The 24,105-nt window shown below is 44.2% G+C and overlaps 1 protein-coding gene across 3 annotated transcripts in view; it reads right to left on the minus strand.

Annotated features, from left to right (window-relative positions):
• Window positions 1–18,575, minus strand: part of LOC310866144 (equilibrative nucleoside transporter 1-like) — a 58,970-nt gene extending 40,395 nt beyond the window's left edge. Inside the window, exons 1-2 of one of the 3 annotated variants that reach the window (XM_083775562.1) lie at window positions 18,350–18,575; window positions 13,797–15,279 (exon numbers count right to left, since the gene is read on the minus strand). In XM_083775562.1, the coding sequence (XP_083631688.1) occupies window positions 14,303–15,279; window positions 18,350–18,533 (1,161 nt within the window). In that variant the 5' untranslated portion in view covers window positions 18,534–18,575 and the 3' untranslated portion in view covers window positions 13,797–14,302. Of the gene's footprint in view, window positions 1–8,784; window positions 15,280–18,349 lie in introns of those variants that run through there. The other 2 variants (XR_014569886.1, XR_014569887.1) reach the window with 2 other exon arrangements.
• Between the last annotated feature and the right edge of the window lie 5,530 nt (window positions 18,576–24,105).

Raw genomic sequence — 24,105 nt, forward strand, 5'->3', positions numbered from 1 at the left:
ATTGGGCCCAACTTCACCTAGACTGTATTACCTTAATAAACATGGTAACATGAATACTTTCTGCTTCCAGTCACAAGTTTAAAGTCTCATTTCTAATGTCATAATATTCTTTTTGGAAAATTATGGTCCCATTTATTTAAAAAATGACCATAATGTCGCGCATGTTCTGAGGGGCGTGGCAACCGTTACAGTCTATGATCGGGATTCCCCTCCCACTCGAGTCAAAATAAAAACCAACGGAGAAGAAGGGGGGAAGTCCCGCCTCGTTGTCTGGGCCAGCCAATGGCCAGCTGGGCTAAAACGGATCTAGAAAGATGGCGACTTACAATACAAGGACTGACAGGCTTCATTTTACGTTCATGTTAGACCCGGAGAACGCTTTGTCCATATTTTTTACAGTCTATGCTTATACCATGTGCAGAGGAACAAACTATCCCTCCCAATAGTGACTCCTACAGGCCAACCTGTAGGACAGCAGGAGCGAGGTCTCAATCCCAGAAAATATGTGACGGCACCAAAGTGCACTCTGTGAACCCAAAATCAGATTTACCCCATTTATTGGGACACGTTGTGCTGTTTGGACATTCTTCCCAGCAACACAGAAATCATGGATATACAAAATGCTTTGCACAATCTGAGGCACATGTTTTCTGTTACGACACAGCCATTTGGTTTAGGACACTTTTAGGTCAGGATACAAAAATATTTGGGGGATTAACTCTGTGACCTTTCGGTTCCATGGTGGTCTCTCTAACTGTTCATAGCAGTCAACTACATTATACTGTATCTAAGACGTGCAAAAATATTTTCCATGAATGAAACGTGTTGAAACCAATGTGAGTGTGACATAATGTATACGACTATGTTCCAATCCCCATCGATCACCAGAGAAGCATGTCAGAATATTTTACGCAAGTGCAACAGATGTGATATGAGTCTTTCAATCCATTTCAGCAGGTTTTAATTCTCTCCCCAACTCTCGCCTCTGGCAACATCTGCACAGAAATCCCTCTGGAGCCATTAGTTTTTAGTTCGTAAGATTGCATCATGTGTATTGTGTATTTTGTTTGTGGCATTGTAAACTTGGTTATCGGGTAAAAGTGATATGCTGCTCTGCTCTTGGGCATGTTGGCCATGCATTTAGAGTAGATTTTAGACGTACAGAGGCTCATATAAGAAGCTATTGTCTTTGCTAGCTTGAATGATTGACTCCTAACTAAATTATGTAGCTTCAGTGCAGTGACCTAGAACATGTACACACAAAATATCCTCAGTTAATTGAACTCACTGAGGGTGAGCATACAAATGTAATATGTACACTGTCAAAAGTAACAAATTGATAAATTAACAGTAAATTAAGACTACATTGAGTCATCTATAGACTAGTATATAATACTTCTGTGTTGTGAATGACATCAACTTTAGCACATTTCAGAATTCACAGGGTATATTTATGCATCATGGCTTCTGTTATCTGTATGCCAGTCAGCTGATTCCTGCTTCATGTAACACATCGGTATCAGTCTGACCTTGGTAGTACTTCTTGGCTAACAGCTACATACAGGCTAATAACATAAGGAGTGGGACTGTGTGTGTGTGTGTGTGTGTGTGTGTGTGTGTGTGTGTGTGTGTGTGTGTGTGTGTGTGTGTGTGTGTGTGTGTGTGTGTGTGTGTGTGTGTGTGTGTGTGTGTGTGTGTGTGTGTGTGCGTGCGTGCGTGCGTGCGCACGCACACGTGCACGTGTACATTTGTGTGCATGTGTGTGCAATGTGCATATCATCTTAAATCACTGCTTTGGTCATTTCGCCATGGTCAACATATTGTGTAAATGCTATGATGACATTGATCTTATGTGCATTTTAACTATATATTTAATTGCCATGGACTCACGGTCATGGTCAGCATCCTTAGATAGAGGACAGTCGGTTGACTGCATTTATATGGATTTTCAAAAAGCTTTTGATAAGGTTCCCCATAAGAGACTAATATCAAAGTTAAGGTCTTACTGTATAGACAAAAGAGTTATAGGTTGGGTACAGGACTTTCTCAGTAACAGGAAACAGAAGGTGGTGGTTAATGGAGCCACTTCAGACTGGAAGTCAGTGACCTCTGGAGTCCCACAGGGATCTGTATTGGGACCAGTACTTTTTGTTATTTATATAAATGATCTACCAAGGGAGATTCAATCCGATGTCTACCTTTTTGCGGATGACACAAAGATATTTAGAACTATAAACAATGACACGGACACAGTACAACTCCAAGCAGACCTCCAGAGCACCAGCAATTGGTGTGATAAGTGGTTACTGAAATTAAACCCAGATAAATGTAAACAGCTGCACATTGGTAAAAAAACGGACACCTTGGCTAATTATACAGTTGGAGATCTAGTGATTCATCAAGTAGAGGAAGAAAAAGATATAGGGGTGGTGGTTGATAATTCACTAGAATTTGAAATGCACATCTCTGAAAAAGTAAAAAAGGCAAACTCCATGTTGGCGATAATAAGAAGAACCTTTTTAAATTTACGAAAATAACTATTTATTCCGTTATTCAAATCCTTGGTGAGATCACAACTTGAATTTGCAAGCTCAGTCTGGTGCCCCTACAAAATCAAATACATAGAGAAAATAGAGAAGGTTCAGAGAAGAGCTACTAAACTAATACCAGGGTTGAAAGAAAGGTCTTATGAAGAAAGGTTAAGACACTTACAGTTACCAACGTTAGTTTATAGGAGGCACAGAGGGGATATGATCGAGGTATATAAACTTGTTCACCAGATATATGACTTTACAGCCGAGCCTGTTGTCCATTCTTGGGACAGCAGGTATGAGTTGAGAGGGAATTCTCTTAAACTCTTACCACTAAATTGTCAGTCAGAAAAGAGAAAGAATTTCTTTACACTCAGAGCTGTCAGAGCTTGGAATAAACTTCCGGAGGAAGTGGTCCAGGCTCCTTCAGTTAATACTTTTAAGAATAGGCTTGACAGATTTTGGTCAACAAAAGGTTTTTTGTATAACTATAGGGCTGGCTTGTAAGGTCATAGACTGGTAAATACGGGACTTTAAAGTGTATTATGTATAAGATATAAGAAAAAACCAAAGAGGGCGGGTCCACATGAACTTGGTTTGTTTTAAAGTGTAAAAAAGAAAAAGAAAAATACGAATGTATTTATGTATGTACTTGTGAATTTTAATATGTATTTATGTCTGTTGTGAGTCTGGCGTAGAGGATTTCATCCTGTGCTGGAAATCTTTTCAATAAATTTCAATAATTTCAATAAATAAATTTCAATAAATTTCAATAAATTTCAATAAATTTCACGGTGGGACGACGGAGGCTCAAATATAAACTCACCCCCTTACTCTGGATCCAATGCCTGTGACTTTGTGTCTTGGCCACTCCTAGGAAAAGATCCCCATCAGAATTCCTGACCACGGCCCACTGAGGCCTCACACATCCTGTTGGCTCCTCCAGAAACTGTCATTCTGTTGGCCAGGTCCATTACTTCAGGCATTACTTCACTCCATGAGAGTCTGGGCTCAAAATAGAAACAACCTTGGATTTCGACTTTGCCCGCTTTTAACCACCTTTTATACCTTCAATGCTGGATGCAACATTTCACAGTCAGAAAATATCTCAAATATTGTAAAGATCTTTACATCTTTGTCTCCACCAGGCCGAAGGCCTAGTTGTCTCCACCAGGCCGAAGGCCTAGGGGGAGAGTATGTTTTGCACTCCGTCTGTGTGACCTTCCGTCCGTGTGTGTGTCCTTCCGTCCGTCCGTTATCAGCTAATCTCCGGCACCGTTGGCCCGATCCATGCCAAACTTTGTACACACACTCCCTGGATGCCATGAGGCCGATTTAGGCAAAACACATTTCTGTAGATTACTCATACACATTTTATCCATATACTTCACACAATTCGGAATACACTATCTCCATAGTCATGTGATCAACACGGAGCGGCACCATTTCCCATCTTCCATCCTGATTGGCTAAGATTGGCTTCCAAAGCTCACACGATTGGTCCGTTTCGAAGAAATGCCACAAATCACAAACACAGTGTGCAATTTCCGTGAAATTATACACACACATTTCCACTAGGCCGAGGACGACATGCCACAATTCTTTCCCCCAAATCAGCCTCACGGTGGCGCTATAACAGGCCAATTCCTGTTTTTAGCTATAACTGCATCGATCTGTATACAACTTATGTATGCACACTCCCTAGAGGCCATGGAAAAACATTGTCCCTGCATCCCTCCACATCTGCCGGTTATAGCGCCACCATGAGGCCGATTTCTGTAAAACCCATTGCTTATGTTAGTCGCACAGATTTCATCCAAATCTCACACAAATCGGTCCACATGATCTCTGTAGTCATGTGGTCAAGTCGGTTGGATTTCTCAGATTCTACACCGATTGGCTTACACACTATCGCTATAGTCATGTGTTCAAGACGGATCTGTACGATATATCATTTTCCATCCTAATTGGCTAACATTGGCGTTTGCAGGATTGGCCCGTTTTGAACAAAAACCCTCAAATCATCCAATTGCCATCCAAGGCAAGAAGAAATGGCACCCTTTTCACATTGGCCTATTATAGCGCCACCAGGAGGCCACAACCTGACCTGCCCTGGTGGAGACCTGTGCCGATGGGCACTTTATCTAGTTACATACTCTTTTGTGTGGGAGAAATTCGGTTTCAGCTTCACCCAGCTGATAGTAGTTATGAGTGCTTGGGAGGGAGCAGTTAGGGGTTAAGTGTCTTGCTCAGGGATGCATGCAGGGGACCTTCTGTTTCCCAAAACGGCCTCTCTATATTCAGCTATGCCCGTCTTTGTCCAGGAGTCAAGCTCTGAAAACTCTGAAAACTCGACTCGCCCACCAGCTCCAGATTCGCTAGTGCCTAGCTTAGCTCTCTGTTGACAGACCGCAAGCTATAACTAGCCCCGGCCACACTAACTACCTGCAGCCCTGCTAGCCCAAGCGTTACCTATCATCACGATGATTGTTATGCTAGCCAGCACGGAGTAGCTACTAGCCTACTAGCTCATCCACGGACAGTGCAGTAGAAGAATACAGAGCATATCGCCACTCTATGACGACAACTTCCCTCCGACACGGCCTACTGCAACTCCAGAAGCATGAGCCTCGCCTGTGATAGACGGCACCACCAGTCTCCACACCTACTCGGCCCGGAGTTGGAACATCACGGCCACTAGTAAGCGGGCCTAGACAGGAGATGGATTCCTGGACCCCCACGGGCCGCCGCCGCCTCCTCCAACAAGGACAGGCGTCCTTGAGACCACAGCAGGACCGCCGACGTTCCTCCGACCCCTGTTTGGAATGTGCCTACGAATGGCATCAGCCTGCCCTTGACCTCTCCAACGTTGGCTGAGGTCTCTGTGGCTAGCCGGCTACACACCTGAACTCACACGGCGGCGCATGAGAGTGTCTCTGACCTGCACGCTAGCCCTGAAGTGGTGGTTCGTTGAACAAGCATGTCTTGACGGAGGGAGTCCCCCTGGGACTACCTCTAACCAGGAAAGTGTTCACTACGGATGCCAGCCCCTCAGGGTGGGAGGCCACCCACGAGGGCAGGTCAACAAGAGGGATTTGGGACGGGACCCTACGGTCCACCCACATCAACTATCTGGAACCCCTAGCGGTCCTCCTCGCTCTGCAGGAGTGCGAACCGTTCCTCAGGGGACATCACGTCCTGGTCCGTACAGACAACACCACGACGATGTATTACATCAACAGACAGGGAGGACTCAGGCTCCCACGTCTGTGCGTTCTGGCACACAAACTACTGACCTGGTGCAACAGCCGTCTTCTCTCGTTGACGGCCTGTCACGTCCCAGGTCTCCTGAACGCAGGCGTGGACCTCCTCTTAAGGGGCCCGCTCCGCTACAGCAATTGGTCCTTACACCGCCAGGTGACAGACCAAGTCTGGAGCCAGTTCGGGGTACCGGTAGCAGACAAAGACATGTTCGTCTCGGAGAGGGTAGTTCAATCTCCCTAGAAGGCACACCACCCCTAGGCATGGATGCTTACAGCACAAGTAACCTTCCTTTAGATTATTCCTTAAACTCAGACATTATGTCCTGGTTCCGGTTCCTCACTTTCAATAATTCCACCAGCTAAAGGGAGTGTTTCATTCACCATTATCTATCTATCACAAAGTCGACTTCCCTCTGTTGACTGCTATTAAAAATAGCCTGGAAACAAGATCTTGGTGTACCCATCACTGAGGATGTCTGGGATCATGTTCAAACCCCTGTCAACTAAACATAGATCTAAGGCTTTTTCTTATTCAACAATGTGGAATTCTATTCTTGGACAATGCAAACATCATGTGTGCAAGCACAATGTGCATATCATTCTCTTATGCAGGTGGTATACCGAAATCACATGTCTCAAGCAAAACTGGTTGAACTTTCAACTAGAAAAGATGCTCCTCGGAGCAGAGGTCTCCACCAAGTCTGTGCCGACTTGCATCAAACTTTGCATACACACTCCCAGTAGGCAAAGTAAGTTCCCGCCACCCGTGAGTGTGCGTGAGGTTGTGAATATGTGTGCACATGTCACCAACCACCTAGCCTGGGCACCATTCCATTTCGGGTTCATGAACCGGTCGGGAGCGGATGATATCGCTACGACATGTTGTAGTATTGTTTTGTAGTCATCTTCCGGAACTTCCTTTTCCCTCAAACCGATTTTTCTCAATAAAAGCTACAGGCTACGAGATCTTTTATTGTTATTCTTCCGGTTTGAGGGAAGGAAGTTCCGTTTGATTTTATTTTTTTAAGAATAAATAAAACTCTATTCCCTCTATTGCATGGTATAGTATTTCTACTTATTCAGTTCAGGAAAGGTCGAATGAAAGAAAATATATGTAATTGTACAAAATGAATTAAAGGAATTATGGATTAATATAGCCGGAGTTCACTATACTCAATGCTAGCCTGGAATCAAGACTCATTTAATTTGCTGGGGGTTTTTTTCCATTTTTTTTTTTCCTCCAAAATATAATGGCTGCATCCACCACTCACAACTCACTTTTATTGAAGACCTCCTAGGGTTAATTTCCTGCAAGGGATCTTCTCAGCCAACAGGCTCTATATCACTACCAAGGTCAGATAAAGAGCATGCGGCCTGGGAGTGGGAATTAGGCCAATATTGTCCCTTCACCTTGAATATTTGGTCTGCACTGAGCTGAACCACGAAGGCTATCATGAGCCTAAACCAGCCCAGGGGGCAACATGCTTCAACAACAGCTAAACTGAAACAGACCTGGGATTTGGCAACAGTCTTCTTTGGAAAGCCTAATGAATCTATATAGCCAATAGGGCTAAAGTTATTGCAGTCTCTTCAACTAATTTAAAATGCCAACTATAACTGTGTGTTATCCAGTTTTGAACCATTTTTTTATATGGTTCTGAACTTTGTAGGGCTAGACCTAGATCTACCCGGGAATAGGCTACAGGTGGTTTAGCTTATATATATATTTTAAAGGGGACAGTATCTGGGTAATACGAAGCATTGGTGAGTTTTAGAGAACAGGCTCTGGACCATGCAGAGCTGAGCTAGGTAACGTGATGCTGCAGCAGCCAGCAGGCCCAGTATCATCAGTGTGTGTCACCTTGAGAATATCCGCAATGTGTGTGTGTGTGTGTGTGTGTGTGTGTGTGTGTGTGTGTGTGTGTGTGTGTGTGTGTGTGTGTGCGTGCGTGTGTGCGAGCGCGTGCGTGCGTGCACATGCTCTGTGTGCGTATGACAAGTTTAATGTGCAAGGAGGGAGATTGATAACTGAAAGGATTGATATTTGATAGGATAGGGGTAACAATAACAACAGACGTCCAGCAGACTCTACTGGACAAGTTACTGAAATAATCTGGTGACCCCCGAGGGGTCGTGACTCGTGACCCACAGGTTGAGAAACAGGCAGCTATGAAATACCCAAGAGGCCAAGACTTATACGACAATGATAACACAAATGATGGTGTAGGCCTATGTGAGCTATTTACATGATACAAAGTGCCTTAGTTTATAGTTCAGTGGGGTCTATTCGTGGATCTCTTTCATGGTATTCCCTGGTGTGTGCATGTGCACGCGTGTGTGTGTGCGTGTGTGTGTGTGTGTGTGTGTGTGTGTGTGTGTGTACGTGTTGTATTCTAGCACTCTAACCCTGCTGTGAAACACATGCAGTCAAATTGTGTACGAGAGTTTCAACTTCTGGCGTATGGCAAAGTTGACTCCAATCTGCAAGATCACTATCTTTTCAACTTCCTCTACAGCTATCACAACATATGTAGCAGCAGCCTATTTGTACCACCAAAACGACGCAGAGAGAGAGAGAGAGAGAGAGATAAATAGCTCAACATCAAACACGTATACAGTCACGCACTAGCCCTGGTCCAGCGCGTTAGGACCAGACAAGTCACGCACCTGTCACTACGGGCCACAACAAGTTTAACGAACGCACTGCGATTTTGTGACCATTTGACCTTCATATGGTCCAGCGTGTCACCCTTTTCTATCTGAGCCATATTGCTGCGGCTTGCCGCATCACGTCATCAGGAAGGACAGTAGGACACATTCTTGAAAACTGACAACCCCGTCGTTTCTGTAACCGTAATATTGAGCTGAGCAAAGTGTTTGACAATTGGCATGGAAGAGGCAGAGCGACGCACCGCAGCTGTGTCAGCAGACAGCAATAGCGCAAAACAATTTGCTCTCCCTTATCGCCGACGTAAAACAGACAGACTTACCCACATAAACTCTGCCCTGGAATGTCCGTCGCGTTTCCCACACCGCTTCATTGCGTAAGAAACAAGCAGGCTGCGAACATTTTCCCTTCTCTATCGATGCAGTTGGTGACAAAACTCATCATGCTGCATTCATTCAGCGGGCAGCAAGCGCAGCTCTGCAGAGGCAGCTATAGGGGGGCTCTGACTGAGCTGCTGTCAGTCTCAAATTCAACACTTTCAGGGTTTTTGATTGATTTAAATATTTATTAACACTGTAGGCCTACTGACAGTGCAGAATTACAGTACATTTCAAGCACAAACTCAATACATAGACTGTAAACTGTGAGTGGACAACCCAATTAAGCATTGCACTTGTTTACAAGAGGGTCCACCTTGTTCAATTCATCAAAACATTTAGAGACGTACAAATAGACAGAACAGAACAGGAATTCACCATAAAGGAGGTAAAAAGGGAAAAGAAACATACAGTGAGGGGAAAAATGGGGGGGATTCAGATTTTACGGGGGGCAGTTTCTAATTGCAGCCAAGTCAAGGGATTCGTGTTGGTAGGGCGATCCACATTTTGGTGGCATAGGAGCGAAAATAATTCAGTCCCTTGTTTGTGCCGAATCTGGGTTGTACATAGTTCGTTGCACTCCCTCTGGTGTTGTGGGTGTGGACTTCGTTAACATTAAGGAAGTATCTAGACAGGTAGCCTACATGGGTATCTTGGTGGTGTATCGAATCTTGTGGACCAGACCCATTGCAAAATACTGTACTCTGTCATTGACCCTAAGCCATTCAAAGTGGGCAGGGGTGAGGTGGGTTCGGGGGGTGAGGCCAAGTAGGAGCCTGACCAGTTTGTTTTGGGAAGTCTGGAGCCTAGTTTTAAGGCCTTTGAGGTGCTGTGGTACCAGGAGGTGCATGCATAGTCAAAGAAACCTTGTACGAGGGCTCCTGTTAAGGTCTTCAAGGTGTTTTTGTTGACCAGTGAGGAGATCCTGTAAAGGAATCTTGTTCTTTGGTTGACTTTTTTGTATACGTTGGTGGCCATTTTATCACCGCAAAGATTGGCCTCCAGGATGTAATTTCATCTTTACGTGTCATAACATTGTCACCCACTCTAACCAAGAAGCCTTGCTGAGATTACTATTAGATACAAATAGAATGGATTCAGTTTTTCCCAGGTGTAAAGATCAGCGAGCTATCAGCGAGCCAGGTGCAGATTCTACCGAGTTCAGAGCTGAGGGCCATTTCAACCTGCAGTTTGTTCCTGTCCGAGACTAGCAGTGCCGACTCATCTGCAAACCGGAACAAGTTGCAGTCACAAGCTGATGTCATGTCGTTTACATTATTAGGAACAGAAAAGGCCCTAGTATGCTTCCTTGTGGAACGCCAGTTACGCCACAGCTCACTGGGAGGGGGGTGACGGGGGGGGGGGGGGGGGGTGACGACAGTGTCCACCATCTGTTCTCTCCCCTCCAGGTAGGATTGCATCCAGCTCACTGATGTGCTATCGAAAAACCAATTGCTTTTAGCTTGTTAACCAGTATGGAGTGGTTCACGGTCGAGCTTGACCATGCCGCAGTATTTGCCAGCATCCACCTCATGTTTAATGTGGTTGCTCAAATAGAGAAGGCATGTGTCAGTGGAGTGGGATGTTCTGAAGCCAGGGCAGTGCAGTCAGTCCACCCAGCTTTTTACAAATCCTGGAATTTAATCCGTACTACGAGAATTACGCCATTGTACAATGTGCAGAGCCATTCATAATTGTGTAGGCCTATATAGGTCAAAGTTTTCTGGAAAACAAAGCGCAATTCAAGTCTGGGTTATTTAATCATTCATGTCAATTGAGGCCTGGCTGGCTGCAACTACAATAGCTGACAATCGGTTTAGGGTTATGTATTGTGTAATAAATACGGTAGGACACAAAGAAATGGGCAGACAAAATTGGAACAGGAACATAAAAATTAAGATAGCATAAATAGCGACTCTCTCCTGATTGGCTGAAATTTTGTAACCTACCTGAAAATGTTTTTTCCCCCCTGTTTATTAAAGAGCTGGAGAGACACTGACAGTGAGACTCATGTTACTGAACAAACAGCAATGATTACTATCACAATATAGTGATTTAAACTTCTAATAAAAACCTTTTTTTAAACCAAAAATATCACTTACACTATACCTTTAAAATGTTCAATCCTTGTATACCCAACATGACAATACCATTTGGACAAGATCATTTGCTTCTCATTCTGAAGGTAAAAACCTTTGAAGTTAGTTGAAGTCATACTGTCATAGTGCCAGGCCCATACCATACGTATAGCTGAAGGTAAAAACCTTTGAAGTTAGTTGAAGTCATACTTTCATAGTGCCAGGCCCATACCATACGTATAGCTGCGTGGGCTGGCTTAATTTGAGTTACGCAGTGTGACACCAGGTCTCTGGGTCATGTGGGGCTATCAGGGATCTCCATATATGGGCTTAACTGCGACAGCAGGTCGCATTTACTAAACAACCCTGATGATGTCACGTGATTTCACGATGACCTGGGCATCTTGCCTGGGGTGACCAGGGGGCTGATGTCACGATGACCTGGGGGGCTTGCCTGGGATGACCAACCAACCAAAATACACACTGACAGGAAATGCTAGATTCTATAGTTGACTGCGACCTGCGGTCGCAATTAACCTAGGGCTGTATTTTGCGTGTCTTAATTTTATTTTGCGTGTCTTAAGGGCGAGTGGTCTTGGCGACTCGCCAAAAAGTCAAGTCCACTCGGCCCAAGCAGAAGGCCATTCGGCCCGGGGCGAGATGACTTCCCCTTTTGGCGACAAGTCTTCACTTTTTGGCTAGTGTTTTCTTCACTTTCAGCAACTGCAGCCTTTGCTAGCTACTGTGCTAAAGCAACAAAAATAACATCCGTTAGAGATGAGTCGGTCATGAACGAACGAATCAAAAGAACTTGAACGATCCGTTCAAAATGCAAATGACGGGGAATCGCCCGGCTGCCGAGGCGAGTAGTCCGGTATTCGTCTTAAGTACCAGGTCTTATTACCTAACTTGAGTAAACTAAAGACCTGGAGGCGTGATCAATGCCATTTGGCTATTCTGAGAGGCCAAAGAGCATTGATCACGCCTCCAGGTCTTTAGTTTACTCAAGTTAGGTAATAAGACCTGGTACTTAAGACACGCAAAATACAGCCGCTAGACTCTTAAAATTTGAGAAAGAGGCTTGACATGACAAATGGGCTCGAGTCCCATGGCCATGCAGACAATACATTTGTCATATCACTTGTGGTTTAGCTGAAATAGTTTAACCACTTAAGCCCTAGTGGCCAGCTCAGTGGCCTTGTGGTTAGAGTGTCCGCCCTGAGACTGTGAGGTCAGGGTTCGATCCCCGGCCGGGTCATACCAAAGACTCTAAAAATGGGACCCAGTGCCTCCCTGCTTGACACTCAGCATCAAGGGTTGGATTGGGGGTAAGTCCCTGCGACATACTAGGCTACTAACGTCATGTCCAGGGAGTGTACTTAGGAGATAGGCTCCTGCCCTCGTCAAGGCTACTTACTTAAAACCTATAGCCTATACTTCATTGTCAAAGAAATTACAGAAGATATGAGCTAAAATGCACTCATTATAGATGGGCTAAAAAATAAATAGAAAATAAACATATTTGTTCACCATAACTCCCACGCCAGAGAGACATGTGCATGGCGGAGGATGTCATACCTCCCACTTCAGCAAGGGGATGAATCCACTATAGCAATAATTTGATTGATTCCAGACCACAACAGCGTCCCTCGCCTCTATGCACAATTCTCTGGACCACCACACCCAAGCATGAGCCAAAGTGCATTTGGAATCCACTCAAATATTTCTCAGAGCTTGGCCTGTTTGTTTGGAGTCCTAGGGTGTTGTATATGAATAACTCAATATTGAGTTATGTAAGAGAGTGACAACAGAATTCCTGACGATTGTTGAAATGCAAAAAAGGATTCCTGTCCCTCTACATGTCATCATGTGGTTTTTTTCTTTCTTTCCCTCTCCAACATGCACACAGACCTGCCACCCCCTGCCTTTAATCCAAAGTGACACAGCACAGTTTCTGGCCTGACCCAATTTAAGAAAATCCCTTCAATTCACTTCAATAATTAGCAAGTAACTTCATTTCACATAAGATTAACCTTTTTTTGTCCTTCCCTCAGAAAGAAAGCGGGGCAGTCTGGCCAGATTTAGGACCTGTGTCAACCCATTCTGCTTAGCACACCTCTTATGCCCCGTTAGTACATAATCTAGTTGCATAAATGATAACCCAAACTAGTTCAGCCCAGAAAGGTTTAGCTATACCTTAGATAAGATGATCTTTTATCGGCCTACAGTAGTTCTGAATCTTTGACCTATGTTTCAAATTAGTTTAACCATTGAGACATCTAATTAAAATAAGTTTATTGTCTTTTCTAAGCACAGATTTGAGCCATTATGTGGAAAACCCTTCCCGGGGGTCAAGAGAGTGCTTGGTGGTCTTGTGTCTATGGGAATGGTTGTGTAACCAGATTTAAGACAATTGTTGGTTCAGCATTTTGGCTGCAGGTTCACAAAAGGTCAAGCGCCATCATTAGCCGTTTAGCTTCACAAACTAAAATGAGAATGTTTCCAAACTGTCACATTCCTAGGTAGGCTCCTGTTTAAATGAGACCACCCGGGTCTTCTAATAGTTTTCCTTTTTAGGGCCCCTTACACAGTTCACAAGACCATGAATGAGTGGTTCAAGTGGTGATATGAAGAGCTGAATGTATGCGTTATGCCTGAAAAATATATATGAAAATAGCACAGAACAACTGTTGCCCAAAGTATCCTAGAGATTCTGGACATCATTTTTTTTTACAAAGTTATCCATCCATCCATCTTCAACCACTTATCCGTAGTCAGCTCCTTGTCGCAAGCAAGGACAGATGCAAATAATTCATGCAACTTTATTTGACACAAAATGTAACAATACATTTTCCACACAATATATTTTCTTGAAAAAGGCGGCAGTATAGAAGCTACCAGCCATTAGCAGATCAATCTCTGATTAGAATGCCACAGCTAATTCTCAAACTCAGCAATACAGTTGTTTTAAAGACCCAATACGAAGCCCCAATGGCCTATTATGTCATTCTTGAATTGATTATTTGATTCTTATTTTCTTTTAATAATTTGCATCGTCTTCCATTTTTACCTAGTCATACTAGCCTGACAACTGAATTTTCATTTTGTTTCACTTCATTATTCAGAATCAGAACATGTTTTTTTGTATGTACCGGTATGTATAAACTAACTCCAACATTTAACACAAAAGCTGTAGGGCGCACCACCATCCTGTCATTCTGCAAAGATCTGACATAAAACTGCCTAATGTGTGCCGGTGTTAAAAAACTTTCAGCCAGCCTACCAAAAACCGAGCAAGAGCTCGACGCACGGAACACATTGGGGAAGAGAACGACAAGTTTCAGGTAAACCGTTTTGACAAAGCAGCCCTTTATGCTGCATATGTTCATCTTGTTTGACTGTGAGTCATTAAATGGTACTTAAGGTGTACACTTTGAATAAAGTCTCTGCCACAGACTTCACACTTGTAGGGTCTCTCTCCTGTGTGAGTCCTCATGTGTTTCTTCAAATGCCCGCTGTGGGTAAAGCCTTTATTGCACAAAGTACAGCAGTAGGGTTTCTCCCCTGTATGTATCCTCATGTGTATTTTCAGATCCCCGCTCCGGCTACATTCTTTGCCACAAAGAGGACAGCAATGCAATTTTACTCCTACATGACTGGCCATGTGATCCGTCAAAGCAGTGATGCTGAGGAAATGTCTGTTGCAAACTTGACAATTTCTCGTGTCCATGTGAGATTTAACGTGAGCAGCGAGATTCGCCGTGGATTCAAAGTTGTTTCCGCACACGCCACAAAGGACCTCGCCGTAATTTGAATGTATGCGATTAACATGATTTACCAAGTACCGTTTATAAGAGAAAGACTTCCCGCACAAATGGCAACAATGATTAGATGTGTCTGACCTTCCACTGGGCAACTCCACCAATTTGCTAGCGGTGCCAGGAGACCTCTGTCCATTCACTATCTGAGCTTGCACCAATTCAGATTGATTTAGACTTGATGGCGAGCGTTCATCAATCTCACAATCACCGTTTTCAACATGGGGTTCAGAAGCAGCAGATATTGGCTGCAGTCTGTAGCGTATCATCTCAGTTTCCTGCATCTCATGAAACTGCCCTTGGTTTGCATAGTTTGACACTTGAGGTGGCAAAGATTGAGTTGTTTCTTGTTCAGTTTTCACTGAAGCAGAGAGGTAGAGGGTTGTAGCTTCCCTAACCTCTTGAAGGGGCTCTCCGTGCTCACTGCTCCAGAGGTCCTGACGTTCCTCTTTCACGTCAGGGGGATGTGGGGATCTCTGGGGTGATTCACAATGTTGCTGTTCAGGGATGACCTCATCTTTACAGATGGAGGCCTGAGAGGAGCCTGGTGAGTGAGTGAGTGTGTGAGAGAGAGTGAGAGTGAGAGAGAGAGAGAGAGAGAGAGAGAGAGAGAGAGAGAGAGAGAGAGAGAGAGAGAGAGAGAGAGAGAGAGAGAAAGAATATAAACAACTTCCTTTGGATATAAGGCTTCAGAAACCTGCCTTAAATGTTATTCACAAACATGATGTTGCTTCACACAGGGATTTGTACGTAGGTTAAAATAAAGACGCCTTTACTTCTTCTGTGAACGACCATGTGGGGTTAAGTATATTTAATTACATAATTAATCAAAGATAAAATAAATGAACAGCCTGTATTAACGGACCTGATCTGTGGTTTAAACCTATCATGCGTGGGAAAAAAACAATACAATATGCACACCAGAATGCTGCTGTCCTCGTGCACACGACACCCAGTATTCTGGTGTGCATTTATAATAATAAAAATGTCATGTTGAATTTTTGATTCATGATGTGTGTGCCTTTTGTCACTTTGTTTGTAACACCTTTTTCACCTTTGTCTTACTGACCCACTGCTATACATAGAAAAGTGATTGACTGCCTGCATGCGTACTGCGTAGGGTTAGGGCCAGTACAGTTGTCACACCTCAGATGTGACAGCAGTAATGTAGTGCCCTCTTTCCGGCAGGTGGTGGGCACTACCACACTAGCTGGTGTGGTGAAATAAGTGCCAAAGATGTGGCACATGTTTTCCATTGTGAATTTTCAGACGGGCTGTGAGGGCTCTCTCTCTTCTGCGTGGGTTTGGCGGAGAAGTATTATAAAAGATCCTTTGTGTTTTAATGACTTCCCACACACTTTGCTGCGGAAATAACTTAGTCTGTTGTGTGATATTGTGGTGAGAAACCATCCGCTCTGTGTCTCCCTCAACCTACTGTGTTCTCTGAATCTTATTGTGTCATAATTTGTTTGTAAGCTTTAATACAGCCAATACATCCTGAGGTTCCATACCCTATGGGGGTATATATCCCACTTCACAAGTCTTTGTAGAGCAACCTACTGTACATAAGCTTAGCTTACCTACTAAATGCACCGGTGTTACAGTTTGACTAGTGCCTGGTTTGTCTGGTTCCCTGGGCTGGCTTTGCGCGTGCATGAGCCGTACGTCTTTCACAGCTGTCTCATGAAGGGGGCGGAGCTATCTTCTATCTTCTCGGAGCGGAGCTATCTTCTATCTTCTCATTAAATATCCATCCGATTGTTTGTGGAATCTCACTTGTCTGAAACAGTGACAACATGCACTTATAAAACACAGTTAGAAAAAATAAAAAAATAAATGAAAATATCTGTGGGAAGTGGGATTCGAACAGTCTTTGGAGTGAACCAAAATAACCTTGGAAGCTGTGCGCAACCCATTACACTATGATGCGCTGACAACTGCTGTAGGAAACGATCTATTTGATCCTATGTGTGTCTGTTCAGGCGTGAACTTGGTAACAGTATAGTCACAGCATGCCATTTCATCTTGTGACTCTGGTTTTTTAACAAATATAAGCACTCCGTTGAACTGATCAATGAATAGCTGTAGAAACAAGTCAATGATGTTGGTATAGTCACATCATGAAACACAAAGGGCCGATTCATACTCCTATTTTACCGCTGTTTCTGCGCTGTATTGCCGAAATGATTTCGCCTCGTCAGAAATTTTCAGTAGCACCGAAGAGCCGACTTTAGGACGGGGCCCGCCCCCCGAACCTCAAATGACATCACAGTGTAGGCTTAACAGAGCCTATTAAACAGACTTTTATTCGGCTCTAAAATAGGAGTATGAATCGGCCCTTTGTGTTTCATGATGTGACTATACCAACATCATTGACTTGTTTCTACAGCTATTCATTGATCAGTTCAACGGAGTGCTTATATTTGTTAAAAAACCAGAGTCACAAGATGAAATGGCATGCTGTGACTATACTGTTACCAAGTTCACGCCTGAACAGATCAAATAGATCGTTTCCTACAGCAGTTGTCAGCGCATCATAGTGTAATGGGTTGCGCACAGCTTCCAAGGTTATTTTGGTTCACTCCAAAGACTGTTCGAATCCCACTTCCCACAGATATTTTCATTTATTTTTTTATTTTTTCTAACTGTGTTTTATAAGTGCATGTTGTCACTGTTTCAGACAAGTGAGATTCCACAAACAATCGGATGGATATTTAATGAGAAGATAGAAGATAGCTCCGCTCCGAGAAGATAGAAGATAGCTCCGCCCCCTTCATGAGACAGCTGTGAAAGACGTACGGCTCATGCACGCGCAAAGCCAGCCCAGGGAACCAGACAAACCAGGCACTAGTCAAACTGTAACACCGGTCTATAAGCTTTCTTAGTAGTATTTGGTTTTTTATGGTGGCTGTGGCTCCTGGGATGTATGCATGCAGCCAGCCAGGGAGCCACAGTAAAAAGTGTCATTGTTTTTCTTCATATCTTTAAGATGTCCTGTTCATGAAATGGATTGTCAAAATCCAATTGGAAACAACTTTTACATTTACTGCAAAAGTCATTATTAAATTGACCCATCAAGTAACTCACCACACAACAACAACAAAAAAGCATGGCATTATAAGCGGAAATAGCAAAAAGTGGACTTTTCTGATGAATATTCACATGTCATGGCCCTATTCTTCTAGCAGGGGTATAGAACTAAATGTGACATTGTTTTATCCAGGTCTTTAAAAAAATGAAATGGATGGTCACAAGTTTTACTTTTACTGCAAAAGTCATTAAATTGAACTATGAAGTGACACCATCACTGACTGCTTAATTTACCCACTTAGTTACTACATAATTACAGTAAATCGATATTCATCAATGTCTTCATTAGCTCCGTTTAGATATGAGGTTCCAAACGGAGCTATGTCTTCATATTGTCTGCATGTTGTCACAACAATGTAGATTGTAGCCAAAGTCCATATGTCTAAGACTAAGTTAAATCAACGTATTAAAAGGTCAAAAGGGTAGAAGTTTTCGCTTGTTGAAATATGCATATAAAAACATTACTCCCCAATTTAATCATAATTTACGTGATACATTGCTGCATGGGCCAAATGTAAACGTACCTGCTGCTGTTTGCAGAGCACTTTGAATCAACAGCAGCTTTCTTTGACGTTCAATCTCCTGTTTAGACCGAAAAATCTCATTTTCGTACTCTATTATGGTCCTCTCAAATGCTCCAAATATCTCCACAGCAGTGGCTGTCAGTCGCTGATTGACAAATGCTTTCAGTATTTCAGTTTTAGACATTTCGACGCGTATTAAATGTTGTGTTTTAGGCAGGAAAAAAAGCGAAACTGTGCCGGAACCCGGAAGGTTAGTACCGGAAGATAAATAAATGATCCCGAAGGTACTATGATTACACAACGGGATGCTGCCCTCTACAGTTGTTAGAGCGCATAACCGACTCGGTCGAGACTCAGTATTGCAAGTGCAACATTATTTAAAGAAATGTCAAAACAAAAAGAATATTGCATAATAAAAGTCAGAAAGCAAAAATAATAATACCTAGCACCTGTAGACATACAATAAAAAGATACAGAACAATGAAAGTTGTAGGTTCCAAAGCCCGTGAAGCAGTAAGCTTGACTCCAAAAAATAATCCACGTCCACACGTCCATTGTAGTTTAACTTTTTAGTTGACAAAAAGGTGTACAGAACAACAAAACATGTGATACAAAAAAAGTGTCTTAATATTTTTCAAAGTGGGTCAAAAAACTGTAGCTGCTCTCAGGCTTCCAGCTCTGAACTAACTAAAAACCTGCTGGACCCAGCTGCTGATAATGCACACTGAATTAACTGGCTTGCTGGCTTCTGCTCCAAAAGGCTGAATTCTTAATTGGCTCTATTAACTCAGTTAAGACTCAGGCTGCACAAAATGTGTAATCAAGAAATAACTCAAATACACTCATAGACATTTTCTGTTCTAAATATGGCTCTCACATTTCCGGCCCCTAATTGGCTAGGCGGGAAGCATAACAATTATGACATTACTTAGAGCCATTAAACATTACTATCAACAAAAACAACGTAATTATATTCTTCACAGTTCAAACTGCCTCTTGTAGCAGACAGAGTTTTGTAATTGGTCTCTCAAGGGTGCTGGTTTTCGTCTTCACACTGACACGACGCACAACTCCCCTTGAATCTGGCATGATCTTGAGTATTCTTCCCATCATCCATGAATTCCTCGGAGCGGAGTCATCCACAATCAAAACGACGTCTCCAGGTTGGAAGTTCCTTCTTGCTGTCAACCATTTCTTCCGTTCCTGAAGGAGCGGCAAGTACTCATGGGTCCATCTTGACCAGAACAGATCAGCAAGGTATTGGATTTGTCTCCATCTTCGTCGCGCGTACAGATCTTCTCTCTTGAAAACTCCTGGAGGCACACTTGGTTGTGTCTTCAATAACAACAAATGATTCGGAGTAAGTGCCTCGAGATCGTTCGGGTCATCCGACACCTTGGTGATGGGACGATCATTGATGATGGCCTCGACTTCACACAAGACGGTCTGAAGACCTTCATCATCCATGGTCTGCTGCTTGAGCACTGAATTGAGAATCTTCCTCACCGTTCGGATCTGCCTTTCCCAAACCCCTCCATGGTGGGAAGCAGCTGGTGGGTTGAATGTCCACTTGATCCCCTTCTTCATCATCACATCTTGAATCTTGGACTGATCCAGCTCCTTAATAACTTCACGCAGCTCCCTCTCTGCTCCGACGAAATTCGTACCATTGTCGGAACGAATAACAGCCACCTGTCCTCTTCTACTGATGAAGCGACGCAGAGCGTTGATACAAGAATCAGTATCCAGAGAGTGAGCTACTTCAATATGAACTGCTCTGATTGTCAGACAGGTGAAGATTACGCCGTATCGTTTAACCATGCTGCGTCCTCGTTTGACCTCAAATGGTCCGAAGTAATCCACCCCTACATTAGTGAAGGGGGGTTTGTCAGGCAGCAAGCGGTCTTCCGGCAGATCTGCCATTTTCTGCTCTCCAACCTTGGCATTCAATCTTCTGCACACAGTGCATTCCGAGACGATTCTTCTCACTGCAGAGTTAGCTTTCGGAATCCAATACTTCTGCCGTAACTTTGCGAGCATGTGATTCCTTCCACAATGCCCAACTCCCTGATGGATGTGTCGAAGGATGAGAGTAGCAACTTTTTGGTGCTTTGAAAGGATGGCGGGATGCTTGGCCTCTTCTGGCATAGCAGACTTGTTCAACCGTCCACCTACTCTCAACACTCCATCCTGTAGGATTGGATCCAACTTGTAAAGTGGGCTACTCCTCTTGACATATGCCCTTCTTTGCAAAGCCTCAATTTCCTCAGGGTATGAATGCTTCTGACTGAAGAGAATTAACTCTTTTTCAGCTATGTTCAGGTCATCAACTGTGAGCGGCTTCTTTTCCAACTTTGTTCTGTGTTTATTCAGTTGTAGCTTGAGAAGCATCTGTTGCTTGACAGGGTCATCTTCAGAGTGACTGATGATAGCTTGTAGCTCTTTCCTTTTGCCACTTAGGTGCAGCAGCAATTCCCTTAGACGGAGAAACCAAGCCACTGCTTTCTTCAGCTGATGCCAGCTTGAGTAGTGATCAATTAGCTTACTTAGTGTAGCAGTGCTCTCCTCCGTGGCAAGTAGACTGACTACAGCTGACTTTTTGATCTCCACGTCATCTTCCCGAATATGACTGGACTGATCTGGTCTCTCTGGCCACTCACTTTGATTCTTCAGCAGGAAACTCGGGCCATGAATCCAACTCTCACTCTGGCACAAGTTCTCAGCTTTCAAACCTCTTGAAGCTTGATCTGCTGGGTTAACTGAGGTGTTTACATACCTCCACTGGGTCGGGGTAGTAGCCTCACGGATGATCGAGATTCGGTTGGCTACAAAAGTCTTGAAGCGAGCCGTATCATTCTCAATGTACTTCAGTACAGTAGTACTATCCGTCCAGAAGACAGGCGGTTCAAGTGGTACCTGAAGCTCCTGTCTCATCATCTTGTCGACCTTGACCGCGACGACAGCGGCCGTCAATTCCATCCGAGGTATCGTTACCTGCTTAAGCGGTGCCACCCTGGACTTGCCCATCAGAAAGGAGATGTGTTTCTTGCCTTGTGCATTTGTCTGCAAGATGTAGGTAGCTGTGCCATAGCCATTCTCACTGGCATCCGAAAAATGGTGGAGCTGTGCCATCTTTGTAGATCCAAACCCTACAGGTTTGAGGCACCTTTCCCAGCGAAAACCTGTAAGTTGCTGCAGGTCTGCTAACCACTTCATCCATCTTTGTGCCTGTTCTCCCTCGATTTCTTCATCCCAGCCTTTCTTCTCTCTACATAGATCTCTTAGTAGAAGCTTCGCAGGTAGAACAAAGGGAGCCAGAAAACCGAGGGGGTCATAAACGGAGCTGACCACGGAGAGAATCCCTCGTCTTGTGACTGGTTTATCCTGTGGCTGCATCTTGAACTGGAACGTATCTGATTCCGTGCACCACTGGATACCAAGAGCTCTCTCCATAGGAAGCTGATCATGGCTCAAGTCTACATTTTTTACTTCGGTGGCTCTGTCTTCTTCTGGGATAGATGACAAGACAACTCTGCTGTTGCTGACCCACTTGGTCAGGCGGAAACCTCCACTGCGACACAAGGCACTGAGGTCCCTTGCCAGGGCAACAGCATGACCTTCTGAGGACACAGACTTCAAACAATCATCAACGTAAAAGTTTTTGAGGACTGTGTTCACCACTTCCTGTGTCGTTTCATTCCTTCTGTCTTCAGCTGTTCTTCTTAAAGCATATGATGCACAACTGGGAGATGATGTGGCTCCAAACAGGTGCACAGTCATTCTGTAGTCTTCTACGGGTTGACTCAGGTCGCCATCGGGCCACCATAGAAAACGCAGTAGATCAGCATCTTTGTCTGGAACCCTGACCTGATAGAACATCGCTTCTATGTCGGCCATCATAGCGACAGGCTCCTCTCTGAACCTTGTCAGGACACCAATGAGGGTGTTCGTGAGATCAGGTCCCTGAAGCAGCTGATCGTTCAGTGATGTTCCTTGGAACCTTGCAGTACAGTCAAAGACTACCCTGATCTTGTTTTTCTTTGGATGGTAAACCCCATGGTGAGGTATATACCATACACGTCCATCCTCACGGCTAAGTTCCTCTTCGGAGACTTTCACGGCATGGCCTTTCTCTATTATTCCTGCCATGAATCCCTTGTAGTCTTCATGGAAGTCTGGGTTCTTGCTGAGCTTTCTTTTTAGACCAACTGTACGCTGCTCAGCTACACAGCGGTTGTTCGGCATGATGGCAGTCTCATTCCTCAAAGGCAAGCCGATACAGTAATGCCCATCAACAAACTCAGCGGACTTAGTGACTGACCGCATGAACTTGTGATCTTCTTGAGACATCTCTGTTTTGTCTTCACAGCTTTGTTCTGGGAAGTCTGTATTGTACTGTTGGACTAACAGTTCTTCAATGCTTGCTACAGAAATGCGGTTGACTGTGTGACTGTGAACACCATCCACTGATGTGATCTCATCCTCTCTTCTTACAGGCCCATTTACCACCCAACCAAGGATGGTCTTAACTGCATAGGGTCCGTCCCCTTCACTATTAATCACCTGCCATGGCTCCATAGCTTTAGGCGAGTTGGTCCCGATCAGCAGGCCGACTTCTGCTTCGAGCTGCGGGATTTGTACCTCTTTCAAGTAGGGCCATCTCCTCACATCTTCTGCCCGGGGAATGTTTTCCCTCTTCACCGGTATGTCCTTATGTGTGAAGGCTTTCGGTAGGTCGATGTAATCTTTCGACTCAAGCCCACACACTTCCAGGTCAGACAGGATGTAACTGGGAACCAGCTTCTCCTGGCCCATAGTTCGAAGAAGGATCTCCGTCTTCCTGCCTCTGATGTTCAGCTGTCTCATGAGTGCTTCAGTACAGAATGTGGCTGAACTTCCCTGATCCAAGAAGGCGTATGTCTTCACAGTCTTCTCACTTTTCTTGGACTTAACCATTACAGGTACTATTGAGAGTATGCACTCATCTCCGGCCCCAGTGCGTCCACATGTCTCTTGCTCTAGTGACACAAGGGCGCTTGAGACACTCGAGCTCCTTTCCTCAGTGTTGCTGTCCTCATTCTTCCTTGACTGAACACTGTCTTCTTTGTCAACATGCAAGATGCTTGGATGTTTCTGAGAACACTCTTGACATGTCATCCTGGCTTTACAGAATTTACTGAGGTGTCCCTGCGTAAGGCAACCAAAGCAGAGTCCTCTTTTCTTCAGAAACTCAACTCTGTCTTTACCCTGTTCTTCTATTATATTTCTGCATACATCTAGTGAATGATTCTCCTGGCAGAACAAGCAGGGTTTCTGGAAAGCATTTACAGCGTGGGACGGTAGATTCTTCTTAGGTGAGTCATGTGACTTCTCTTCAGCAGGAGTTACAGTTGTAGCAAAACTGCTTCCCTTTGGATTGATAGACTTCAGGGTCCTGGTATCAAAACTGCTCTTTGGTTTTCCTTCAGTAGCTGTGCCGCTGTCTTGAATATTTCCGAATAGCGGATCACTTGCAATCTGTGCTTGTCTGTAGATAAACGTCACCAAGTCTGAGAACCTGGCTCTTCTTCCTTGTCTTTCTTGAATGTCAAACGCTGTCACCCTCCACTTCTCTCTTATCTTGTAAGGAAGTTTTGAGATAACAACTCTCATATTCGTGGGGTTGTCCATCTCACTCATGAACTCAATATCTTCCATGGTATTTCGACATCCGATCAGGAAAAGTGCGTATGTGTTCATCGCTTTCCCGTCCTCCG

Source organism: Protomyctophum parallelum (genome assembly GCF_964188405.1).
Source record: "Protomyctophum parallelum genome assembly, chromosome: 10".
Classification (NCBI taxonomy): Eukaryota; Metazoa; Chordata; class Actinopteri; order Myctophiformes; family Myctophidae; genus Protomyctophum; species Protomyctophum parallelum.